This window comes from Pleurodeles waltl, chromosome 8 (genome assembly GCF_031143425.1).
Source record: "Pleurodeles waltl isolate 20211129_DDA chromosome 8, aPleWal1.hap1.20221129, whole genome shotgun sequence".
In the NCBI taxonomy this organism is placed as follows: domain Eukaryota; kingdom Metazoa; phylum Chordata; class Amphibia; order Caudata; family Salamandridae; genus Pleurodeles; species Pleurodeles waltl.
Genome location: NC_090447.1, coordinates 1,541,932,798 through 1,541,954,518, shown reverse-complemented (window position 1 = coordinate 1,541,954,518; position 21,721 = coordinate 1,541,932,798). Strand labels below are relative to the sequence as shown.

The window sequence follows — 21,721 nt, the reverse complement described above, 5'->3', positions numbered from 1 at the left end:
TTACATCCCCCTAATAAACGTATTTTCTGGTTAAAAAGTCTTTAAAAATGTTGGTTACTTTACAAAATATTGTGTTTTCTCTCACTGACTACCCCTACAAATCAGCATTTGTTTCCCTTTCTACTGACCCCAGCCCCTCTCATGTGCCCTGTTTGTCACATAATATATTTTAACATTATATGATGGTGTGGTTGTTAGCAAATCTGAAGGTCATACCCCCCACATTTAAGTTGCCAAGCTACTCCCCGGCAAGCAGAGTCAGGTAAATAGAGACAGAAAGCACAGGGTCTGACAGGGTCAGAGGGGAAGGCACACTCTGTAGGTGACACCATATGTAAAATCTGTACATGGCCCATATTTATGGACTTTTGACGCAGGGCAGTGCAAGTCACCCTGCTGCACAACCCTGCTTCAAATGGAAAGAGCAGGAATGCGCAATATGCAAATGAGTCACTTACCTGTGACTGCAGTTCTCACGCTCTGGTATCGTTCATAGGTGGACATGCTTGGATCATTCACCCTCGTCCAAGTGGGAGTCCCAAGGCACCATAGAAAGCAATAGTGAAGAAATCTACACAGAGGTTCATGTTAAAGACATCCACTTTATTAACTTATTCACTTCCTTAAAAAATGACCCAAAGTCTGGCCAATCAGGAGACAGCTCCCTTTACAACCCTCACCACAGAGGCGCCAATCCCTCAGGTGTTCTAGCACAAGTGAGATATGAATGTAGAGTGGCAATAAGGGGAGATTCTATGGGGAGGAGCGATGGTCACCTGTGAATCAATGAAAGATTCCAATACTGGAGAACTACAGTTACAGGTGAGTAACTCATTTTCTTCTCCAGTATTGGATTTTTCATAGATTCACATGCTTGAATCAGAATAGTCAGCAGTTAGCATTTATGAATATCAACATTACAATGTTAAAGCAGATAGTGGGAAAGAATTCTTTAGAATTGACTCACCTTTATTAAACAGATGGCGTAATACTGCTCGTCCCACTGCCACATCATTCTGTCTGATGGTGTAATACTGCGTGTCCCACTGCCACATCAGTCTGCATGATGGCGTAATACAGCTTGTCCCACTACAGTATTGCCTGCAGCATCCAGTCAGTAATGCCGGGCAAAGATGTGTCTGTTGGATCATGTCGCTGCCTGGAAAATCTGCTGAATAGACACACCAGCAAACAGAACTGTGATTGTAGAAATGGCTTTTGTAGAATGAGCCTTAGCTTTGTGTGTCAAGGGTTTTCCTGCTTTTATGTGGCAGAATGAATGGAGCTTTCATTAATTGACACTATATTGAGATGCCACGTCCGGGGAGGTTACCTCATGGGAAGAAAGACTCTAAAATGTCCCTTTAGGAACTATTTGATGATTCTCGCAGACCAAAGAGAAGGTTACTTATTTGATTTCTGGGAAGGGATATCATTGCTAAATGCACCTTAATGGATGAGTTCGCAAGGCCAGATTTTGCTAGATGCGGAAGATACGGTAGGATCTGTTCTGGGGTTGATGAAATCAGATGCAAATCCTTTTCCTGGCACCAGATACAGAATCATTTCCATTTGTGCTTATATGTTCTATTGGTGATGTCTGCTCTGGCCTTCCTCAGAATCTCCCTGCAGTTTGTAGGGACATACACTCTTTAATTCCAGGCCAACAAATGTGGGGAATTCAAATTGGAATGGAGTATCTGGCTGTTGTTCATCGAGTAGTGTTGGAATGGAGTATCTGGCCATTGTTCATCAAGAGTACTGTTGGAATGGGTGTCAGCTGAATGTGCGCCTCTTCAGAGAGAAAGAAAAGGTCTGTGAACCAGAACTGTCTGGGCCATTTTGGAGCACTGAGGAGGATTCGGTATGGTTCCTTTTTCATTTTCCTTAGAGCTCTTGGTATTAATGGAATCAGGGGAAAAGCATATGTAAATATCTTTGACCATCTGATCAAATCCCTCCTGGTGATGCAGCTTGCATAATACTGGCATTTTTTTGTTGTTCTTGATCGCAAACAGGTCTAGATTTGGGTTTCCCCAGCGAAGATGGTTTGTGGAATCTGTTGATCTAGTTCCCACTTGTGACAGCTGGTAGTCATCCTGCTTAGCAAGTCTGCTAAGACGTTGGTTACTCAGGGCACATATTCCGCTCTCAGTGTGATATGGTTATGGAAGGCGCAGTTCCATATTGCTTGTGCCTGTTGCGATAAAGCTGATGATCTAATTCCTCCCTGTTCGTTGATGAGGCGCATGCTGGTGGTATTGTCTGTGCGGATCAATGCGGAAGAGCCTGCAGCTCTGGGTAGGAATGATAACAGAGCAAGCGCTATGGCCTTGAGCTCCAGTACATATATGTGCATCCTCTTTTTGGACATGTTCCATTTCCTGCTGAGTCTGAGATCCAGAGGATGAGCTCCCCATCCCTATAGAAACGCACCTGCTGGGGAGGTGTGAGAGGCGGCCTCTTTGTGCATGGTTAGTCCCCACTTTTTGCCTGATGTTGTTGTGTCCTAGAAGTTGCAACCAGGAGGGCGGTAGTGCCACGGAAGTTCAGGAACTTCCTTCTCACTTTCGCCCATGACATCCCGCTAGCAGGGCATCTGGGCCACAAGACATGGAGTAGGTTGGTTAACCACTTCTACTGGCCAGGTGTGTCACAAAAAGTGAAGGGCTTTTGTCAGTCCTGTCCCTCTTGCCAAGCCAGTGGCAAGGCTGGTGGGCACTTAAAGGTCCCCTTAATTCCAATACCTGTGGTTGGGGTACACTTTGAAAGGGTAGGGTAGCATCAGGACACAGATATATCTTAGTGGTTGTGGATCACACCACTAGGTATCCTGAGGCTAGGACAATCACTGCACCTGCAGTTGCCAAGGGCCTCCTGGGTATCTTCACCAGGGTTGGGTTCCCTAAGGAGACAGTGTAAGACAGGGGTTCAAACTTTATGTCTGCATACTTGAAACACATGAGGGAGGAATGTGGAGTGACATATCAATTCACTACCCCATAGCATGCACAAACCAATTGACTGGTAGAAAGATTCAACAAGACCCTAAAAGGCATGATTGGAGGGCTCACTGAAAAACCCAGAAGGAGATGGGATGTCCTACTTCCTTGCCTGCTGTTTGCCTACAGGGAAGTGCCCCAAAAGGGAGTAGTTTTTTCTCCTTTTGAACTTGTGTTTGGGCACCCTGTTAGGGGACCACTAAGTTGTGTAGGGGAAGGCTCGGAGAGACCTCTCAAAGAGCCCAAATAGGATAATGTGGACTATGTGCTCATCCTACATTATAGAATGGCTGGGTGCATGGAGAAAACCAGCAAAAGTTTTCAGGCCAACCAAGAACTTCAAAAGCTTTGGTATGACCAAAAAGCTACTAAAGTGGAGTTCAAACCAGGGCAGAAAGTTTGGGTGTTGGAGCCTGTTGCTCCAAGGGCCCTCCAGGACAAATGGTCTGGGCCCTATCCCATTCTTGAAAGAAAAGATGAGGTCACTTATCTAGTGGACCTAGGCAGTTGCAAGAACCCCAAAAGAATCACACGTCAACCGGCTAAAACCCTTTCATGACAGAGCTGATGTGACCATGCTCATGGTTGCAGATGAGGGACAGGAGGATGAGAGTGAACCTCTCCCTGATCTCCTCTCCAGCAATCACCAAGATGGTTCTGTAGATGGAGTGGTCTTGTCAGATACCCTCTCAGGACAACAGCAGACTGATTGCAGGAAAGTCCTCAACCAGTATGCTGGGCTCTTTTCTCTGAACCCTGGGAAGACAAACTGGTGTACCCATGATGTGGACACTGGTGACAGCCTGCCTATCAAAAACAAAATTTATAGACAGTCTGACTATGTCAGAAGAAGCATAGAAGCCGAAGACAAGAAAATGTTGGCTTTGGGTGTCTTTGAACCCTCAGAGAGGCCCTGGGCTAGCCCAGAAGTGATAGTCCCCAACCCTCACTCCAAAGGTGACAAGAAAGAAATTAGGTTTTGTGTGGACTACAGAGGCCTCAACTTAGTGACCAAAACAGATGCACATCCATCCCAAGAGCTGATGAGCTCATTGACAGACTAGGGGCAGCCAAGTATCTAAGTACTTTTGATTTAACATCAGGGTACTGGCAGATTGGCCTGATACCAGGAGCAAATGATAGGTCAGAATGTTCTACTCCTAGTGGGCATTATCAGTTCACTGTTATGCCCTATGGACTCACAAATGCACCTGCCATCTTCCAATGGTTGGTGAACCAAGTCCTTGCTGGTTTGGAAACTTGTAGTGCAGTAAATTTAGATGACATAGCTGTCTATTGTTCCACCTGTAAGAAACACCTGATTTATCTTGGCAAGGTCCTTGGGTCTCTGCAGAAGGCAGGCCCCACTATCAAGGCCACTAAGTGCCAGCTAGGGCAGGGAAATTTGGACCATTCTGGTTTGGGAAAGCTCCTACAACCCAGACACAAGTCAGGGCATTCCTTGGCCTAACTGGACAGTACAGGAGGTTTGTGAAAGATTATGGCACAATAGATGCCCCCCCCCCTACCCACCACAGAACTCACCTCCAAAAAGATGCACAGAAAGATCAACTGTATAGTGAGTTCTCAAGAGGCCTTTGACACTCTGAAGAAAGATATGTGCTCTGCTCCAGTTCTACAAGCCCCAGACTACTCTAGGAAATTCATAGTCCAGACAGATGCTTTAGAGATGGGGATAGGAGCAGTCCTCTCCCAAAGGAATGATGATGGACTTGACCAGCCAGTTGATTTTATTAGCAAAAGCTATTCCCTAGGAAACACAAATGGAGTGGCATAGAGAGGGAAGCCTTTGCTGTGGTTTGGTCTCTGAAAAAGTTAAGCCATACTTGTTTGGCTGTGACTTCACTGTTCAGACTGACCACATGCTTCTCAGATGGCTACAACCGATGAAAGGTGAAAACTCCAAACTGCTTAGGTGGTCCATATCCCTACAGTGGATGGACTTTAAAGTGGAACACAGACCTGGGACTGCTCATGCCAATGCAGATGCCCTCTTTAGATTCTTCCACTTAGAAGATGAAGACTCACTAGGGAAAAGTAGTCTCATCCTCTTTCGTTTGGGGGGGTAGTGTGAGAGGAGGCCTCTTTTTGCATGGTTATCCCCCACTTTTTGCCTGATGTTGATGTGTTCTAGAAGTTGATAGTGCCCAGGGTCCCTGCTAACCAGGTTCTCTGAGCCAGAGCTCTTTCCCTAAATCTGTTGTGATACTTGGCACAATTGGATACACTCTTACATATCACTGTAAGTCCCTAGTAAATGGGTACCCCACTACCCAGGGCGTGGGGTATTAGGGGTAGGCCCCTGAGGGCAGCAGCACTGATTGTGCCACCATCTAGGGCCCTGCACCCAGATGCACCCAGCACTGCCATAGCAGGCTGAGTGCCCTGGTGCAAACCTAAAATACAAACTCGACATTGCACACCCTCTGTGTGCCCTGTCCACCCTACACTGCATAAGGTATGGATAAGTCATCCTTCTAGCAGCACTTACAGACCTAAGGCAGGGTGCACCATACTATATGTGAGGGCATAACTGGATGAGCAATATGTCCCCACTGTGTCCTTGCCAAACCTGGGACATAGTGAGTGAACAAAGCAGCCATTTTAAGTACATGTACTGGACACTGGTCAAACATGAATTCCCAAGCTACATGATGGCCACTCTGTATCCTGGGTTGTTTGGTATCAAACAACTCAGGATGATAAATCCAAACTGGTGCCCGTATTGGACTAAACCCCAAAACTACCCAGGGGTCACCTTAGAGGTGCCCCCTGCAAAAGCTAAACTAACTGGCATAGTTGCTGATTGGTTCCATCCAGCCTGCCACTTCCAGACAGCCAATTTACAAACCTGGTAGAGAGTCATGGCTCTCTGGTTTGTAAAAGAATACCCTTCCTAGGTGGAGGAACTAACACCCCCTCCCCCAGGAATGTGCACGCTCTTGGCGGTGAAACTTTAGCCCCCAGGCCTGCTGCTAGCAGCAGATGGCTTTCCCCTTTGTCAACCCCCACTTGTGGTGGGAGCAACGGTGGGAAACCACACAAAGTGTAGGAGGAGGGTTCTCACTGAGCATGCACCCCCCCAGGGCTTGCAGGCAAAGTGAACCCCATATTTAATTTTCCTCCATGTTGGATGGCAGGAAAATATCCAATGAGGTTTAGGGAATTGACCCTTCTCACAGGAAGTGGTCACTGTAGTGAATGTAGCCACCCAAGGGTAAGCGTCCCATTGGACACTACCAGGTTCCCCCTAAAACACCCACTAAATTCAGTATCTAATGGGCCCTCCTTGACCAAGAAACTAGATTCATCTGGAAGAAAAGAAGACAGCACCAAAGAACCTGACAGGACGAGAACAGAGTACCTGCTGCACCAGAAGAGGCTCCAAGACCCCTGCTTTCTCCAACACAGTCCCGACAATCACTGCAGTGGAGGAGCCGACCACTGGACTGACCCCAAAAGACCCCAAGGACCTACAGGCTTTGCAAATAGCCTGAGATCTCCCTCCTGAGTGGAGGAACCACTCAAGAGACCTAAGAAACCGACATGGAACCAGCAAACTGGTGAGGGTTATTTCACCGACTGGATGATATCTCTACAACTGGAAGTCGTAGCCAGACCCGGCGACACACCAACAACAGCCCAGACGAGACCTGCTAGTTTGCCAAGTTTGGTGAAACAGTGCTCTCCCGTGGTCGAGTTGTGCCAATACCCCAGGTACGGGTCAGTGCATGTCGGACATCCCTAAAAACAGCTCTCCCAGAGCTACAACTGGAACAGGGGGAAGCCCCAGTCAAGGGACTTCAGTGACACCCCAGATCTCCCACCAGAGCACCCTCGACGCCCTGCAAAGCCCATGGAAGAACACTTACCTCCAGCTCCAAAGGGTCCCTTTGTGCACAGCATCCAAGACCTTCAAAACGCCCTGCATACGGCTGCCCTCAGACCTGCATTGCGGTGTCTGCTGTGTGCCCCGGGTCCCCAACCCCTTGCGACCACAACAGCCCAATGGGACCTCTAGGCACCATCTTTAAATCCGCAAACTAGCTCCTTTTCCAAGTGGCTCCTCCAGGTGGCCCTGTGCCTGTGCCAAGAGACTTTCCAATGCTGCTCCCGCCGGAACCGGGAGCCGCCCAAGGCTCTCTAGCTGGCACAAGGTGCCCACCCACTGCTGCCTGCGACCATCCTGCAAAAGAAGAGACTGGTAATGTAACTGTACAATTTTTTCTGCATTTTTAAACGTGACTGTTCATTGATTCCAATGGTGCATAATTACGCACAGAAAGACTAACTTTATAAAAACTTTGAAAGTCAAATCTCAAAAAGTACTTAACGTATTTTAAAGATCTTGGCCCTAAAAATTATATAAAAGCCTGAAGTATTTTTATAAATTCTGGTCTTGAGTTATTCATTGAGTGTGTGCGGTGCATGATTGGATTTGTGAGTACAGCAAATGCTTAACACATCTCCCGGATTAGCCTAACTGCTCGAGCAGCTACCTTACAAATGGGAGCATTAGATGATCTGATTTTTACCTCTGGAAACCAACGTGTGGTTGCCTGGACCCCCTGCACAGTGTGCCTAGCTTTGCACACTACATAGAGGGCCAGCCTCTGACAGGAGGTGGTGCTCCTTTTGGAGGAACATTCAGAGGTTTGCAGACGAATTCGAGCAGATGTCCTCGGGCTATGACATCCTGGAGCCATTTGTCTGTTGTAATGAGGGAGCACTGCTGGAGGTAGCGGGATATCAAGATGTTTTTTTGAGAATGTGGGGGGTAACCGGCACCAGTGTAAGTTCACTACTTCTTAGCAGTGTCTCACCCTCTGGTGGGCTGTTTCCCTCTTGCTGGCTGCTTGCACGCCACTGAAGGTGGTTGCCGATATTGCTGAGCATACAGTCAGCTATATTGACCCTGGAATGGCTGATAGTTTTGCCTATATGACTTTTCATCTGAGGGTTCCTAGGTACTTGGCTGTATCGGTGTCTGCCTTGATACCTTAGAAAGCATCATCAATGTGTTTAACAAACAATGCTTTTCCATCTTATGGCATGTCCAAGATTTTACTTTGGACTTCTGGCCTGAATGATGTTGCTTTCAGGCATCCTTGCCTTCTGAGCACGGCTGCTCCAGCTAATTGCCTGAATCCTGTTTAGGAGATATCTATAGCACAATCAGTTATCTCCACAGAGGCTTGTTCTCCCTCTTGGAGAATCTTCTGAATCTTATTGGCATTTGCCTTAACATCTTCTGGCAGGAGGCCTACATATTGAGCCATATCAGGCTTCCTTCGTCTGTCAAGCCTCCATAGGATCGCTAGAGAACTGGCTGCTCGAACCGTGATGGCTGTCAGACTAGAGAAGCATTTGCCAATGTTGTCTAGATGCCGTCCATCCCAATCCGGTGGGGTTGTGACAGGGGTCAAGGGTTCTTTGAATGCCATTGGACTGCTTGAGAGATGACAATCTCGTTTGGGGTGGCTCACTAGACATGCCACTGTCATCCGGTGCCTTATAATTTTTTTTATAGCCTAGGCATTACTGCCAACGCTGTGGCTGGATTTTTCATTGTTCTGAGTTCGTCCTGCCAAATGAAGTCCACAATAGGAATAGCCATTATGGATCTCTTCATGGGCTTTTTAAAACCATACAGTAAGCAGTCCGTCTGCTTGGCGGTCTGAAACCTCTGCTGCTCTTTCTATGATATTGTGGAAACCACAGATGTCGTCTGGTGGGAAGTCTACTGGTGGTGAAACAGGAGGAGATGGCGTTGGTATCAAGTAAGCATCACACTCATTAGGAGTTGAAGCAGGGTCTCTTATTCCTCCCTTCTCTGGGCCCTCATCTGAGGAAGATGGGTCATCTGCTGGAGAATCCAACAATGCATGTGCCAGGGATGGTAAAGTGGTCACCAGTAAGTGTAATGTACATGGCCTAGGAATCAGAATTTGTATTTGTGGAGACCGGATAGGCATCTGTGGTTGAGGCCTAGGGTCAGATGGTGCCGTTCTGGAAACATTTTATAGTAATCTTGAAGTATGTGCTGGAGGTTGGTGAGTAACTCCAGTGGCATCTGGACTGACTGCTCCTTAAGGTCATGATGGCTCTAGGCAGAGTACTGCTCCTGAAGATGATGTGGATGTTCAGCCATACCTATTTATCACCATAATATTGTTCATTATCATCACCATATTCTAGGCACTTTACGTGCAACTCAGAGGGGCTACGAGCCACCCCAAAGCGGCCATCTTTTTCTGATTCTTCCCCACCAAGTAAATGCACCGGTGGGAATGACAAAACCTTACTTGCCGATATGTGAGCAGGGAGAATCAAGTCTTAAGTCCGATAGTTACATTATCGAGCTAGGCATCAAAGGTGTTAATGGTGCCGTTGTTGGTGTCAACTTTGCTATTAATGCAGGTGTCTTAGTCGATGGTGGTTCCATCAATATCGTTTTCAACAAGGTTTTCTTTGCCGTTTCCATTGTTATACGAATTTTCTTCAACAGGGTTACTGGGGAAAATGCTCCTGTTGATGAGGCTGCCGTCGATGACGGTGTCGCCAACAACGGTGTAGATGTCCATGGTGTCTTTATGTTGTTTTGGTGTCTCATGGTGAGATTTTATTAACTTTTTTGCTGGCTTTGAAGGCTTATTATCATGGGATCTATCCCTTTTTCAGGATTTTTCAATTGTAGAGGAGTCATCACTCTCTTCCTCGGAGAGATGTCTTTTCTTGGATAATTATTTTTGCAACCACAATAGTAATCTTCCCTCTCTGTCCTTCAGAGTGTTTTGGGGGAAAGTGCAACAAACTTTGCAGTCCTTGACTGTATGTTCAGGGTAGAGACAATAAATGCACTCTTTATGGGGACCTTCAGAGCGTAGTCTATTTGTGCCACGTCTGTCGCATGGCCTGGATAGTCCTTTTTTGGGATGTTCTGACATAGTCAGGTTATTAAGTGAGATAATAGATGTAAAATATATATCTGACCTGAAGAGAATCTTCTTGAATATAGCTGTATGGAAGGAAAAACTGAGCAGAGCTCAGGAAGACTTCCACACAAGACATGCAGTAGAAAATCTGATACCCTCTATGGTGAGGGTTCTAAAGGGTGCTGTCGCCTGATTGGCTAGACTTTGGGTCTTTTTTATTGAAGTGAATACGCTAATAAAGTGAATGTATTTAACAGTAATCTCTATGTAGGTTTCTTCACTATTGCTTTCTATGGTACTCGCACTTTGACGATGAGGAATGATTCAAGCATGTGAATCTATGAAAGATCCAATAATGGAGAACTATGCAAATCGGTGCATTCCTGTCCTATCCCACTGCGCTGGTGCCGTTTTGGCTGCTTAGCACCAACACAGGGACCCCTGCACCAAGGTGCTTATAAATATGTCCCTATGTGTCTATTAACTCCTCACACACTCACCTGGCCCAGCAAGTAATGAAGTATCCCTGGGACAGAGAGACAAGGGGACAGTCAGTCACACTGGGCCAGACAGTCAGAGGGGGTTGTAGGGGAAGAGGAAGTCAGAAGCACAGGGATGAGCTATAGATAACATGTAAAGGTGCATTGACACACTCACCTGGCCCAGCATGCAGTGCAGGATCCCCGGGACAGTGAGACATGGAAGAGTCACATGGGGGTTACGGGGAAAAGAGAGTTAAGAGGACAGGGACGAGCTATAGATAACATGTAAAAGGTGCGCTGACACACTCACCTGGTCCAGCATGCAGTGCAGGATCACCGGGATAGACACGGTCTCCTCAGGCATCATATTCAGCAGGTCATTGTAATAGCGCATGTCCACCTCGGTGGTGAGAGAGGGGAGCTCCGGAGCTGCAATGCAACAGGTACAGTAAGAAGATGCACGGACAGGCATGAGTCTGCCCCTGGATGTCATTTAGTCGTCACCAATGGTCGCACCTGTGACCTCTGGCTTGCCTCTTGCAACCCCTGCAATGCCTTTGCGACCCTTGGCTTTAGACTTGGCAAAATCAATGCCAGGGACACAGTGGCAGCTAGCTGGAACATGACCTTCCATGCCAGCTGAGGTAAGTAAAAAATGCTTTTAAATTTATATTGTGTGCGTGTTTGTGGGTGAGAGTGTTTTATGTGAGAGAGAGTGAAGTGAAGATCAAAGGGCATGTGATGTCACTTCCTCTACAGCTGCCATTTTGTTGAATTGACGAGTCTGCTGGAAGATAACATAAGCAGATCAGAAGAGGGCTAGGCATATTTGATGTAGAGAAAAACTAGAAACACAATAGTGAAATTATGAAACACTTCCTGGTTTTTCACAGTTATAGAAATACCCAAGAAGAAAGCTAAAAAAGAGTGGCTGTGGTACTTTTGTGGTGTTTGTCTACAGTTATTCGTTTATAGGCTTTGGCTCTGGAAGGAGATACATTTGATGCATCTGAAGTCTTATTTTGTTGAAAATGTAATTATCTAAGACAATTTTATGGTTTAAGATCACTGACTAAATATGAGGTTTGTTAGAAATGGACTTGACCAGTTGGTAAGAGGCAAGTAATGGATAACATAATACTACATATATGCTCTTTGATAATTAGATAAATATATAAACGTGTCTGTTGTTAGACTGGGCTGGAAGAGAATTATTATCTAAAAGTTTAAGCTCTGTACTTTATTAGTACCAGTTTGCAGCCTTATCAGCATTTATATTCCCACTCCATGTCAGAAATCAGAAAGCAGCATATTATTAAAATGTATGTTTAACGTTATGGCAATAGACAACAAATCCAGCGTAGAGGATAAGGGAGTTGGAATATCTAGTGCCCAGGTCTGGAACGTCGGTAGAGGAAGCCCATTCCAACGTGGCGGCCTCCTTCTTGTATTACAACACCTTGACATAGAACGATCCCAATCCAAAATGGCGCCCTTTCCCTCAGGTTATTCTTCAATAGTGTTAATCCTTGTTTTTTAATGTTGGCACAATTTTAGGTCTCGGCTAAACAGTGTATGCGCTGTGTCAAAGAGACAAGTTGTATATATTTTGTGGGCTTCAATCCATCCATGGCACCATCCTCACTCTCCTATTCCTTCTCTCCATTTGTCCATGGCATGCATTTGGCATGCCTCTTCTCGTGTTTAGCCCTCCTAGAGAGCAGGGACCAAGTACTATATCAATCCACTGGTCACTATTTTAGGATTAATTTTCAGAACTACTTTTTTCTTAATTGAAGAGAAATTCACACAATTGGTCCAGTTTTCACTCGCTTGCAGCTCCGCTCCGTTTCTACAAACAGGCCTGTAAATCTTATTATCTCATCACATTTACTGAGCTTTCAAAGACTGAGATCAAATGTCAGGTGCTGTTTTTGGAGGGTGCCTGTTCCGTGCCCTCATCCCTTCCCTCATCGCCTCTTGTTTTCCTTGCTGTTTATTATTTCAGTTATCGCTCTTTGGCAGCTGACATTAAATTTCAGTTATTGCTCTTTGCCAGATGTCATTAGATCTCAGTTATTGATCTTTGCCAGATGTTATAAGATCTCAGATATCACTCTTTGCCAGTTATCATTAGATCCCAGCTATCACTCTTTGCCAGATGTCATTAGATCTCAGTTATCCGTATTTGCTAAATGTCATTAAATGTCAGTTATCGCTTTTTGCCAGATGTCATTAGATCCCATTTATCTCTTTTTACCAGATGTCATTAGATTTCAGTTATCGGTCTTTCCCAGATGTCATTAGATGTCAGTTGATGTCATTCGAGCTCAGTTATTGCTCTTTGCCAGATGTCATTAGATCTCAGTTATCACTGTTTGCTAGAAGTCATTAGATCTCAGTTATCACTGTTTGCCAGAAGTCATTAGATCTCAATTATTAGTCTTTGCCAGACTTCATTAGATCTCAGTTATCGGTCTTTGCCAGATGTCGTTAGATGTCAGCTGATGTCATTAGATCCCAGCTATTGTTCTTTGCCAGATGTCATTAGATCTGTTATCACTGTTTGTCAGAAGTCATTAGATGTTAGTTATCGCTCTTTGCCAGATGCCATTAGATCTCGATTATTAGTCTTTGCCAGATGTCATTAGATCTCAGTTATCGGTCTTTGCCAGATGTCGTTAGATGTCATTCGATCCCAGCTATCGTTCTTTGCCAGATGTCATTAGATCTGTTATCACTGTTTGTCAGAAGTCATTAGATGTTAGTTATCGCTCTTTGCCAGATGCCATTAGATCTCGATTATTAGTCTTTGCCAGATGTCATTAGATCTCAGTTATCGGTCTTTGACAGATGTCGTTAGATGTCAGCTGATGTCATTAGATCCCAGCTATCGTTCTTTGCCAAATGTCATTAGATCTGTTATCACTGTTTGTCAGAAGTCATTAGATGTTAGTTATCGCTCTTTGCCAGATGCCATTAGATCTCAATTATTAGTCTTTGCCAGATGTCATTAGATCTCAGTTATCGGTCTTTGCCAGATGTCGTTAGATGTCAGCTGATGTCATTAGATCCCAGCTATCGTTCTTTGCCAGATGTCATTAGATCTGTTATCACTGTTTGTCAGAAGTCATTAGATGTTAGTTATCGCTCTTTGCCAGATGCCATTAGATCTCAATTATTAGTCTTTGCCAGATGTCATTAGATCTCAGTTATCGGTCTTTGCCAGATGTCGTTAGATGTCATTAGATCCCAGCTATCATTCTTTGCCAGATGTCATTAGATCTCAGTTATCACTGTTTGCTAGAAGTCATTAGATCTCAGTTATCACTGTTTGCCAGATGTCATTAGATCTCAGTTATCGGTCTTTGCCAGATGTCGTTAGATGTCAGCTGATGTCATTAGATCCCAGCTATTGTTCTTTGCCAGATGTCATTAGATCTGTTATCACTGTTTGCCAGAAGTCATTAGATGTTAGTTATCGCTCTTTGCCAGATGCCATTAGATCTCGATTATTAGTCTTTGCCAGATGTCATTAGATCTCAGTTATCGGTCTTTGCCAGATGTCGTTAGATGTCATTAGATCCCAGCTATTGTTCTTTGCCAGATGTCATTAGATCTGTTATCACTGTTTGGCAGAAGTCATTAGATGTTAGTTATCGCTCTTTGCCAGATGCCATTAGATCTCGATTATTAGTCTTTGCCAGATGTCATTAGATCTCAGTTATCAGTCTTTGCCAGATGTCGTTAGATGTCATTAGATCCCAGCTATCATTCTTTGCCAGATGTCATTAGATCTGTTATCACTGTTTGTCAGAAGTCATTAGATGTTAGTTATCGCTCTTTGCCAGATGCCATTAGATCTCGATTATTAGTCTTTGCCAGATGTCATTAGATCTCAGTTATCGGTCTTTGCCAGATGTCGTTAGATGTCAGCTGATGTCATTAGATCCCAGCTATTGTTCTTTGCCAGATGTCATTAGATCTGTTATCACTGTTTGCCAGAAGTCATTAGATGTTAGTTATTGCTCTTTGCCAGATGCCATTAGATCTCGATTATTAGTCTTTGCCAGATGTCATTAGATCTCAGTTATCGGTCTTTGCCAGATGTCGTTAGATGTCATTAGATCCCAGCTATCATTCTTTGCCAGATGTTATTAGATCTGTTATCACTGTTTGTCAGAAGTCATTAGATGTTAGTTATCGCTCTTTGCCAGATGCCATTAGATCTCAATTATTAGTCTTTGCCAGATGTCATTAGATCTCAGTTATCGGTCTTTGCCAGATGTCGTTAGATGTCATTAGATCCCAGCTATCATTCTTTGCCAGATGTCATTAGATCTGTTATCACTGTTTGTCAGAAGTCATTAGATGTTAGTTATCGCTCTTTGCCAGATGCCATTAGATCTCGATTATTAGTCTTTGCCAGATGTCACTAGATCTCAGTTACCTCTCTTTGCCAGTTTCCATAGTTCAGCAGTTATTGTGTATTAACAGATTAGATTATGTTATGTGTATTTGTATTGTCCACAACTCAGCCGGGAGGGTATTGTAGCTCTTAGATTACATATGCCCCACCTACTGCACTCTGATAAATTCTATGAATTCTACTTTTCAATCCTCACCATATTCCATAATACCCGAAGTATTACTTTTTGCTAGATGTCCTTATATTCACTATATCACTTGTTGGTTTCCATAGTGCAACATGAGCTCCACTTCTCTTGGGTAACTGCCCCTTACCTGGTACCTGTGTGTTTCACTTCTCTTGGGTAACTGCCCCTTACCTGGTACCCGAGCTTCACTTCTCTTGGGTCACTGCCCCTTACCTGGTACCCGAGCTTCACTTCTCTTGGGTCACTGCCCCTTACCTGGTACCAGAGCTTCACTTCTCTTGGGTCACTGCCCCTTACCTGGTACCAGAGCTTCACTTCTCTTGGGTCACTGCCCCTTACCTGGTACCCGAGCTTCACTTCTCTTGGGTCACTGCCCCTTACCTGGTACCCGAGCTTCACTTCTCTCAGGTAACTGCCCCTTACCTGGTACCAGAGCTTCACTTCTCTTGGGTCACTGCCCCTTACCTGGTACCAGAGCTTCACTTCTCTTGGGTAACTGCCCCTTACCTGGTACCCGAGCTTCACTTCTCTCAGGTAACTGCCCCTTACCTTGTACCAGAGCTTCACTTCTCTCAGGTAACTGCCCCTTACCTGGTACCCGAGCTTCACTTCTCTTGGGTCACTGCCCCTTACCTGGTACCCGAGCTTCACTTCTCTTGGGTAACTGCCCCTTACCTGGTACCCGAGCTTCACTTCTCTTGGGTCACTGCCCCTTACCTGGTACCCGAGCTTCACTTCTCTTGGGTCACTGCCCCTTACCTGGTACCAGAGCTTCACTTCTCTTGGGTCACTGCCCCTTACCTGGTACCAGAGCTTCACTTCTCTTGGGTCACTGCCCCTTACCTGGTACCCGAGCTTCACTTCTCTCAGGTAACTGCCCCTTACCTGGTACCAGAGCTTCACTTCTCTTGGGTCACTGCCCCTTACCTGGTACCAGAGCTTCACTTCTCTTGGGTAACTGCCCCTTACCTGGTACCCGAGCTTCACTTCTCTTGGGTCACTGCCCCTTACCTGGTACCCGAGCTTCACTTCTCTTGGGTCACTGCCCCTTACCTGGTACCCGAGCTTCACTTCTCTTGGGTCACTGCCCCTTACCTGGTACCAGAGCTTCACTTCTCTTGGGTCACTGCCCCTTACCTGGTACCAGAGCTTCACTTCTCTTGGGTCACTGCCCCTTACCTGGTACCCGAGCTTCACTTCTCTTGGGTCACTGCCCCTTACCTGGTACCAGAGCTTCACTTCTCTTGGGTCACTGCCCCTTACCTGGTACCAGAGCTTCACTTCTCTTGGGTCACTGCCCCTTACCTGGTACCCGAGCTTCACTTTTCTTGGGTCACTGCCCCTTACCTGGTACCCGAGCTTCACTTCTCTTGGGTAACTGCCCCTTACCTGGTACCCGAGCTTCACTTCTCTTGGGTAACTGCCCCTTACCTGGTACCAGAGCTTCACTTCTCTCAGGTAACTGCCCCTTACCTGGTACCCGAGCTTCACTTCTCTTGGGTCACTGCCCCTTACCTGGTACCTGTGTGTTTCACTTCTCTTGGGTCACTGCCCCTTACCTGGTACCAGAGCTTCACTTCTCTTGGGTCACTGCCCCTTACCTGGTACCTGTGTGTTTCACTTCTCTTGGGTCACTGCCCCTTACCTGGTACCAGAGCTCCACTTCTCTTGGGTAACTGCCCCTTACCTGGTACCCGAGCTTCACTTCTCTTGGGTCACTGCCCCTTACCTGGTACCCGAGCTTCACTTCTCTTGGGTCACTGCCCCTTACCTGGTACCCGAGCTTCACTTCTCTCAGGTAACTGCCCCTTACCTGGTACCAGAGCTTCACTTCTCTTGGGTCACTGCCCCTTACCTGGTACCAGAGCTTCACTTCTCTTGGGTCACTGCCCCTTACCTGGTACCAGAGCTTCACTTCTCTTGGGTCACTGCCCCTTACCTGGTACCCGAGCTTCACTTCTCTTGGGTCACTGCCCCTTACCTGGTACCCGAGCTTCACTTCTCTTGGGTCACTGCCCCTTACCTGGTACCAGAGCTTCACTTCTCTTGGGTCACTGCCCCTTACCTGGTACCTGTGTGTTTCACTTCTCTTGGGTAACTGCCCCTTACCTGGTACCCAAGCTTCACTTCTCTTGGGTCACTGCCCCTTACCTGGTACCCGAGCTTCACTTCTCTTGGGTCACTGCCCCTTACCTGGTACCAGAGCTTCACTTCTCTTGGGTCACTGCCCCTTACCTGGTACCCGAGCTTCACTTCTCTTGGGTCACTGCCCCTTACCTGGTACCCGAGCTTCACTTCTCTTGGGTCACTGCCCCTTACCTGGTACCAGAGCTTCACTTCTCTTGGGTCACTGCCCCTTACCTGGTACCCGAGCTTCACTTCTCTTGGGTCACTGCCCCTTACCTGGTACCTGTGTGTTTCACTTCTCTTGGGTCACTGCCCCTTACCTGGTACCCGAGCTTCACTTCTCTTGGGTCACTGCCCCTTACCTGGTACCCGAGCTTCACTTCTCTTGGGTAACTGCCCCTTACCTGGTACCCGAGCTTCACTTCCCTTGGGTCACTGCCCCTTACCTGGTACCCGAGCTTCACTTCTCTTGGGTCACTGCCCCTTACCTGGTACCAGAGCTTCACTTCTCTTGGGTCACTGCCCCTTACCTGGTACCCGAGCTTCACTTCTCTTGGGTCACTGCCCCTTACCTGGTACCTGTGTGTTTCACTTCTCTTGGGTAACTGCCCCTTACCTGGTACCAGAGCTTCACTTCTCTTGGGTCACTGCCCCTTACCTGGTACCTGTGTGTTTCACTTCTCTTGGGTCACTGCCCCTTACCTGGTACCCGAGCTTCACTTCTCTTGGGTCACTGCCCCTTACCTGGTACCCGAGCTTCACTTCTCTTGGGTCACTGCCCCTTACCTGGTACCTGTGTGTTTCACTTCTCTTGGGTAACTGCCCCTTACCTGGTACCCGAGCTTCACTTCTCTTGGGTAACTACCCCTTACCTGGTACCCGAGCTTCACTTCTCTTGGGTCACTGCCCCTTACCTGGTACCTGTGTGTTTCACTTCTCTTGGGTCACTGCCCCTTACCTGGTACCCGAGCTTCACTTCTCTTGGGTCACTGCCCCTTACCTGGTACCCGAGCTTCACTTCTCTTGGGTCACTGCCCCTTACCTGGTACCCGAGCTTCACTTCTCTTGGGTAACTGCCCCTTACCTGGTACCCGAGCTTCACTTCTCTTGGGTCACTGCCCCTTACCTGGTACCAGAGCTTCACTTCTCTTGGGTCACTGCCCCTTACCTGGTACCAGAGCTTCACTTCTCTTGGGTCACTGCCCCTTACCTGGTACCAGAGCTTCACTTCTCTTGGGTCACTGCCCCTTACCTGGTACCCGAGCTTCACTTCTCTTGGGTCACTGCCCCTTACCTGGTACCCGAGCTTCACTTCTCTTGGGTCACTGCCCCTTACCTGGTACCAGAGCTTCACTTCTCTTGGGTCACTGCCCCTTACCTGGTACCAGAGCTTCACTTCTCTTGGGTCACTGCCCCTTACCTGGTACCAGAGCTTCACTTCTCTTGGGTAACTGCCCCTTACCTGGTACCCGAGCTTCACTTCTCTCAGGTAACTGCCCCTTACCTGGTGCTGAAGGTAACGGGGTGGTCGGTAACACAGGAGGAGGTTCTTCTGCATGTACTTTCTTCTTTCCAACAGGTGTGGTTGGGGGACGGACAACGGGTGGCATCTAAAGAGACACAAAGAGAGAACCAATGAGAGCTGCTAAAGGGTATCCTGGGGAGGGTACTGAGACCAAGTTCTAACTGACATTGAGAGTCCAGCTCCAGAGCGGCCCTTCCCCCTGATGGCACTTTAGCCATCAGTGTGTTTAAGTGATGTGGGTCTTTCATAAGCATCATTTTCAGGGTTCCGAGAAGAGACTGGCTAAAGGTGTGACAAGCATCCTTTCCAGCTCGGTGATACTGCTGCAGGATGTGCAAGTGAGTATTCGTGAAGCGCTGCCTCTTGTGCCTCTTATGAAAAAAAGTTGGTACACAGCCACATTGTGCCCACAGTTTGCCTGCTTACCTTCCACTGAGTCACAATTAGCAAGCTAGAGGTTGTCAAACTGCAGGTCTGTAGCCACAACAACCTTTTGAAGGGTGTGGGTAAGCGACACCAGCTGGGTGGCCTAGTTACGGTAAGCTGACTAAGCTATTGATGGAGGATCTCTGAGTGGGATCCGACTGTGGGGCGGTAAAGCCTGATGTGCAGGGAAGAGGTACTGTTTGCTGGGTAGTTTACTGAGGCAATGTAGTACTTTGTGGGGTTGGGAAGTCTAGTTAGTGCAGATAATGATCAGTTGTAAGAACGGACAAGCTGTTGTGTCAACTGTGCTCTTAAATCATTCTGATCTGGTACCCCCTGCATACACTATCATAAATTGTGCTGCAGTCCAATGCTACGATACGATGCAGCATCAACATTGTGTTGGCTAGGTGGACGACTCACGGAGAACAATTGAAAAAACACAATTCATTCTAATGTGCTGTATAACAGAAAAGATAAGGGATGGAAATGTGGCGTCTTTATGACATGGAGCTCAGTGCCAACCCTATCTCTTGTACCCAGTGTTTTGAACATTGTGAAAGATGTGTGCCCCCTATAACTGGTGTCCTACTGGAGGTCTGCTATCAAGGTCAAGAAGCTGAGGGTCTTATGCTAACGCAATCAGTGTTGGCACTAAGCTCGCAGGTACGCTCAGTCTTTTTAAAGTGCCCCTACTTCCTTCTCCCTACTGATGCTCTCAGGGTTTTACTTCTCTTGGGCACTTTCATTCCTGACTTATAAACTTAAAATGACAGCTGTTTCCAACCAAACAGGGCATTAGAGAGCTCTAAACAGTAGCGGGGACACATCGGACCAACATGAAACATATGTCCTGCAATGGCGCTCAATGTTGAATAGGGAACGAGAAAAACTCATCTCTATAAAAGATCATGTGTGTACCTCCATGACGCTCAAGGTAAGTAGAGAAGAAGAAAGGCTCATCTCTACAAAAGATCATGTGTGTATCTTGATGATTCTCAAGGTTGAACAGAGAAGAAAGATCATCTCCAAAAAAAGATCATGTCCATACCTCGATGATGCTCAAGATTGAATAGAGGAGGAGAAAGACTCACCTCTACAAAAGATCATGTGCATATCTGGATAATGCTCAATGTTGAGAAGAAGAGAAAGACTCATCTCTACAAAAGATCATGTACGTACCTCGAAGAGTCATATGTGTGTACCTCAATGACATTCAGGGTTGAGTAGAGGAGGAGAAGGGCTCATCTCCATAAAAGATCATGTACATACCTCAAAAAATGCTCAAGATATGTGTAGAAGAAGGGCTCATCATCTATAAAAGATCATGTACGTACCTCAAAACATGCTCAAGGTATGGGGAGAAGAAGGGCTCATCATCTATAAAAGATCTTGTTCGTACCTCATGGACAGAGGGTTGCTTGGGAAGCACTTTCTCTCTGGTCACCAGGGGAACTTTGATGAGCTTCATGTTGTCCAGGTAGTGCGCATACTGCTGCTTCCAGTCCAGACAGTCGTACATCAGGCAAGCAATACCCTCGAAGATTGCAGTGCCAAGAGCCAGCTGCTGGGAAAGACAATGCAGAGTTTAGTGAAGAATGGCTGACTGGATGCCTTAAACAACAGTACTTATCCCATCACATCTCTGAATTGTGTTGTCAATGCAAACTTTTTCTCACCTTTAATAATACCTGCAAGAACTCCACAAGGGAAAGGTGTATTCTACTTCCCCTCCCCACCACTCTCAGCAGCAAGGATACACCTCAGGTTCGTTCCCAGATTGATAGACCTCAGAGAGCCCTAAAAACCTAAACTTTCTATTAAATCTGTGTGTCCTTTTATCTATTACATGATGAGTCTTTCCATCTGGGTGTGCGTTTGTCCATGCAGCGTGCTTTGCAAATGAATAAATACATAATTAGAGGAAGAGAAGGGAGACACCCTGACTAAACAGAGATCCAAGGTCTGAAATCACAAGGTGACACCTTACATTTGCAGTCCATTGTTGGTACAGAGTGTCACGCCTTGAAGAGTGGTACCACCTTGAGCTGGAGGTCAATAAGATGAAGCTATTATAACAGGCCACCTACCACACGCCACACATTAGTGATTCGCAAAGGTGAACACTGACACTCAAAGCTACTTCTGATCTTTCAGAAAGAGACTCATATTGGTCAGGAATATGTTTGGTACTATTGGACTCCTGTATGTCACAAATGCTGTTGGTCATACAATTCACTATGCCGAACCCTCCTGGACCACAAAGCTTGTCCATGAAGACAGCCACGCTGGTGGTCATGCATATTTCAGATGTTGCTGGTGAGTGATCTTCTAGCAGCATGTTGTGTGCTCTTTGCATAGAACAATAATATAAATCCTAAATTCTGCCTTGGAAAGAGTGCAACTTCAGGCAGTCTGATACAGGCTGAGAGTCATTGCTACTGGAGCTGCCCAGATTCACGATCACACACACACACTCCTTCACAGGAAATTCCCCAGGATCTAAACTCTCTTTCGCAAGAGATATACGCAACCCCCTCCGTGGCCATCTTCAAAACAAAAGTATAGTTATTTCTTCTCAAAAAAC

The 21,721-nt window shown here is 46.4% G+C and overlaps 1 protein-coding gene across 5 annotated transcripts in view; it reads right to left on the bottom strand.

Annotated features, from left to right (window-relative positions):
- Positions 1-21,721, bottom strand: part of SPAG17 (sperm associated antigen 17) — a 720,739-nt gene that overhangs the window by 438,808 nt on the left and 260,210 nt on the right. For 3 of the 5 annotated variants that reach the window (XM_069203004.1, XM_069203008.1, XM_069203007.1), the window contains 3 exons: positions 20,537-20,701; positions 18,688-18,793; positions 10,751-10,869 (listed from right to left, as the gene is read on the bottom strand). In XM_069203004.1, coding sequence (XP_069059105.1) covers positions 10,751-10,869; positions 18,688-18,793; positions 20,537-20,701 — 390 coding nt within the window. The remainder of the gene's footprint in view (positions 1-10,750; positions 10,870-18,687; positions 18,794-20,536; positions 20,702-21,721) is intronic. The other 2 variants (XM_069203006.1, XM_069203009.1) reach the window with 1 other exon arrangement.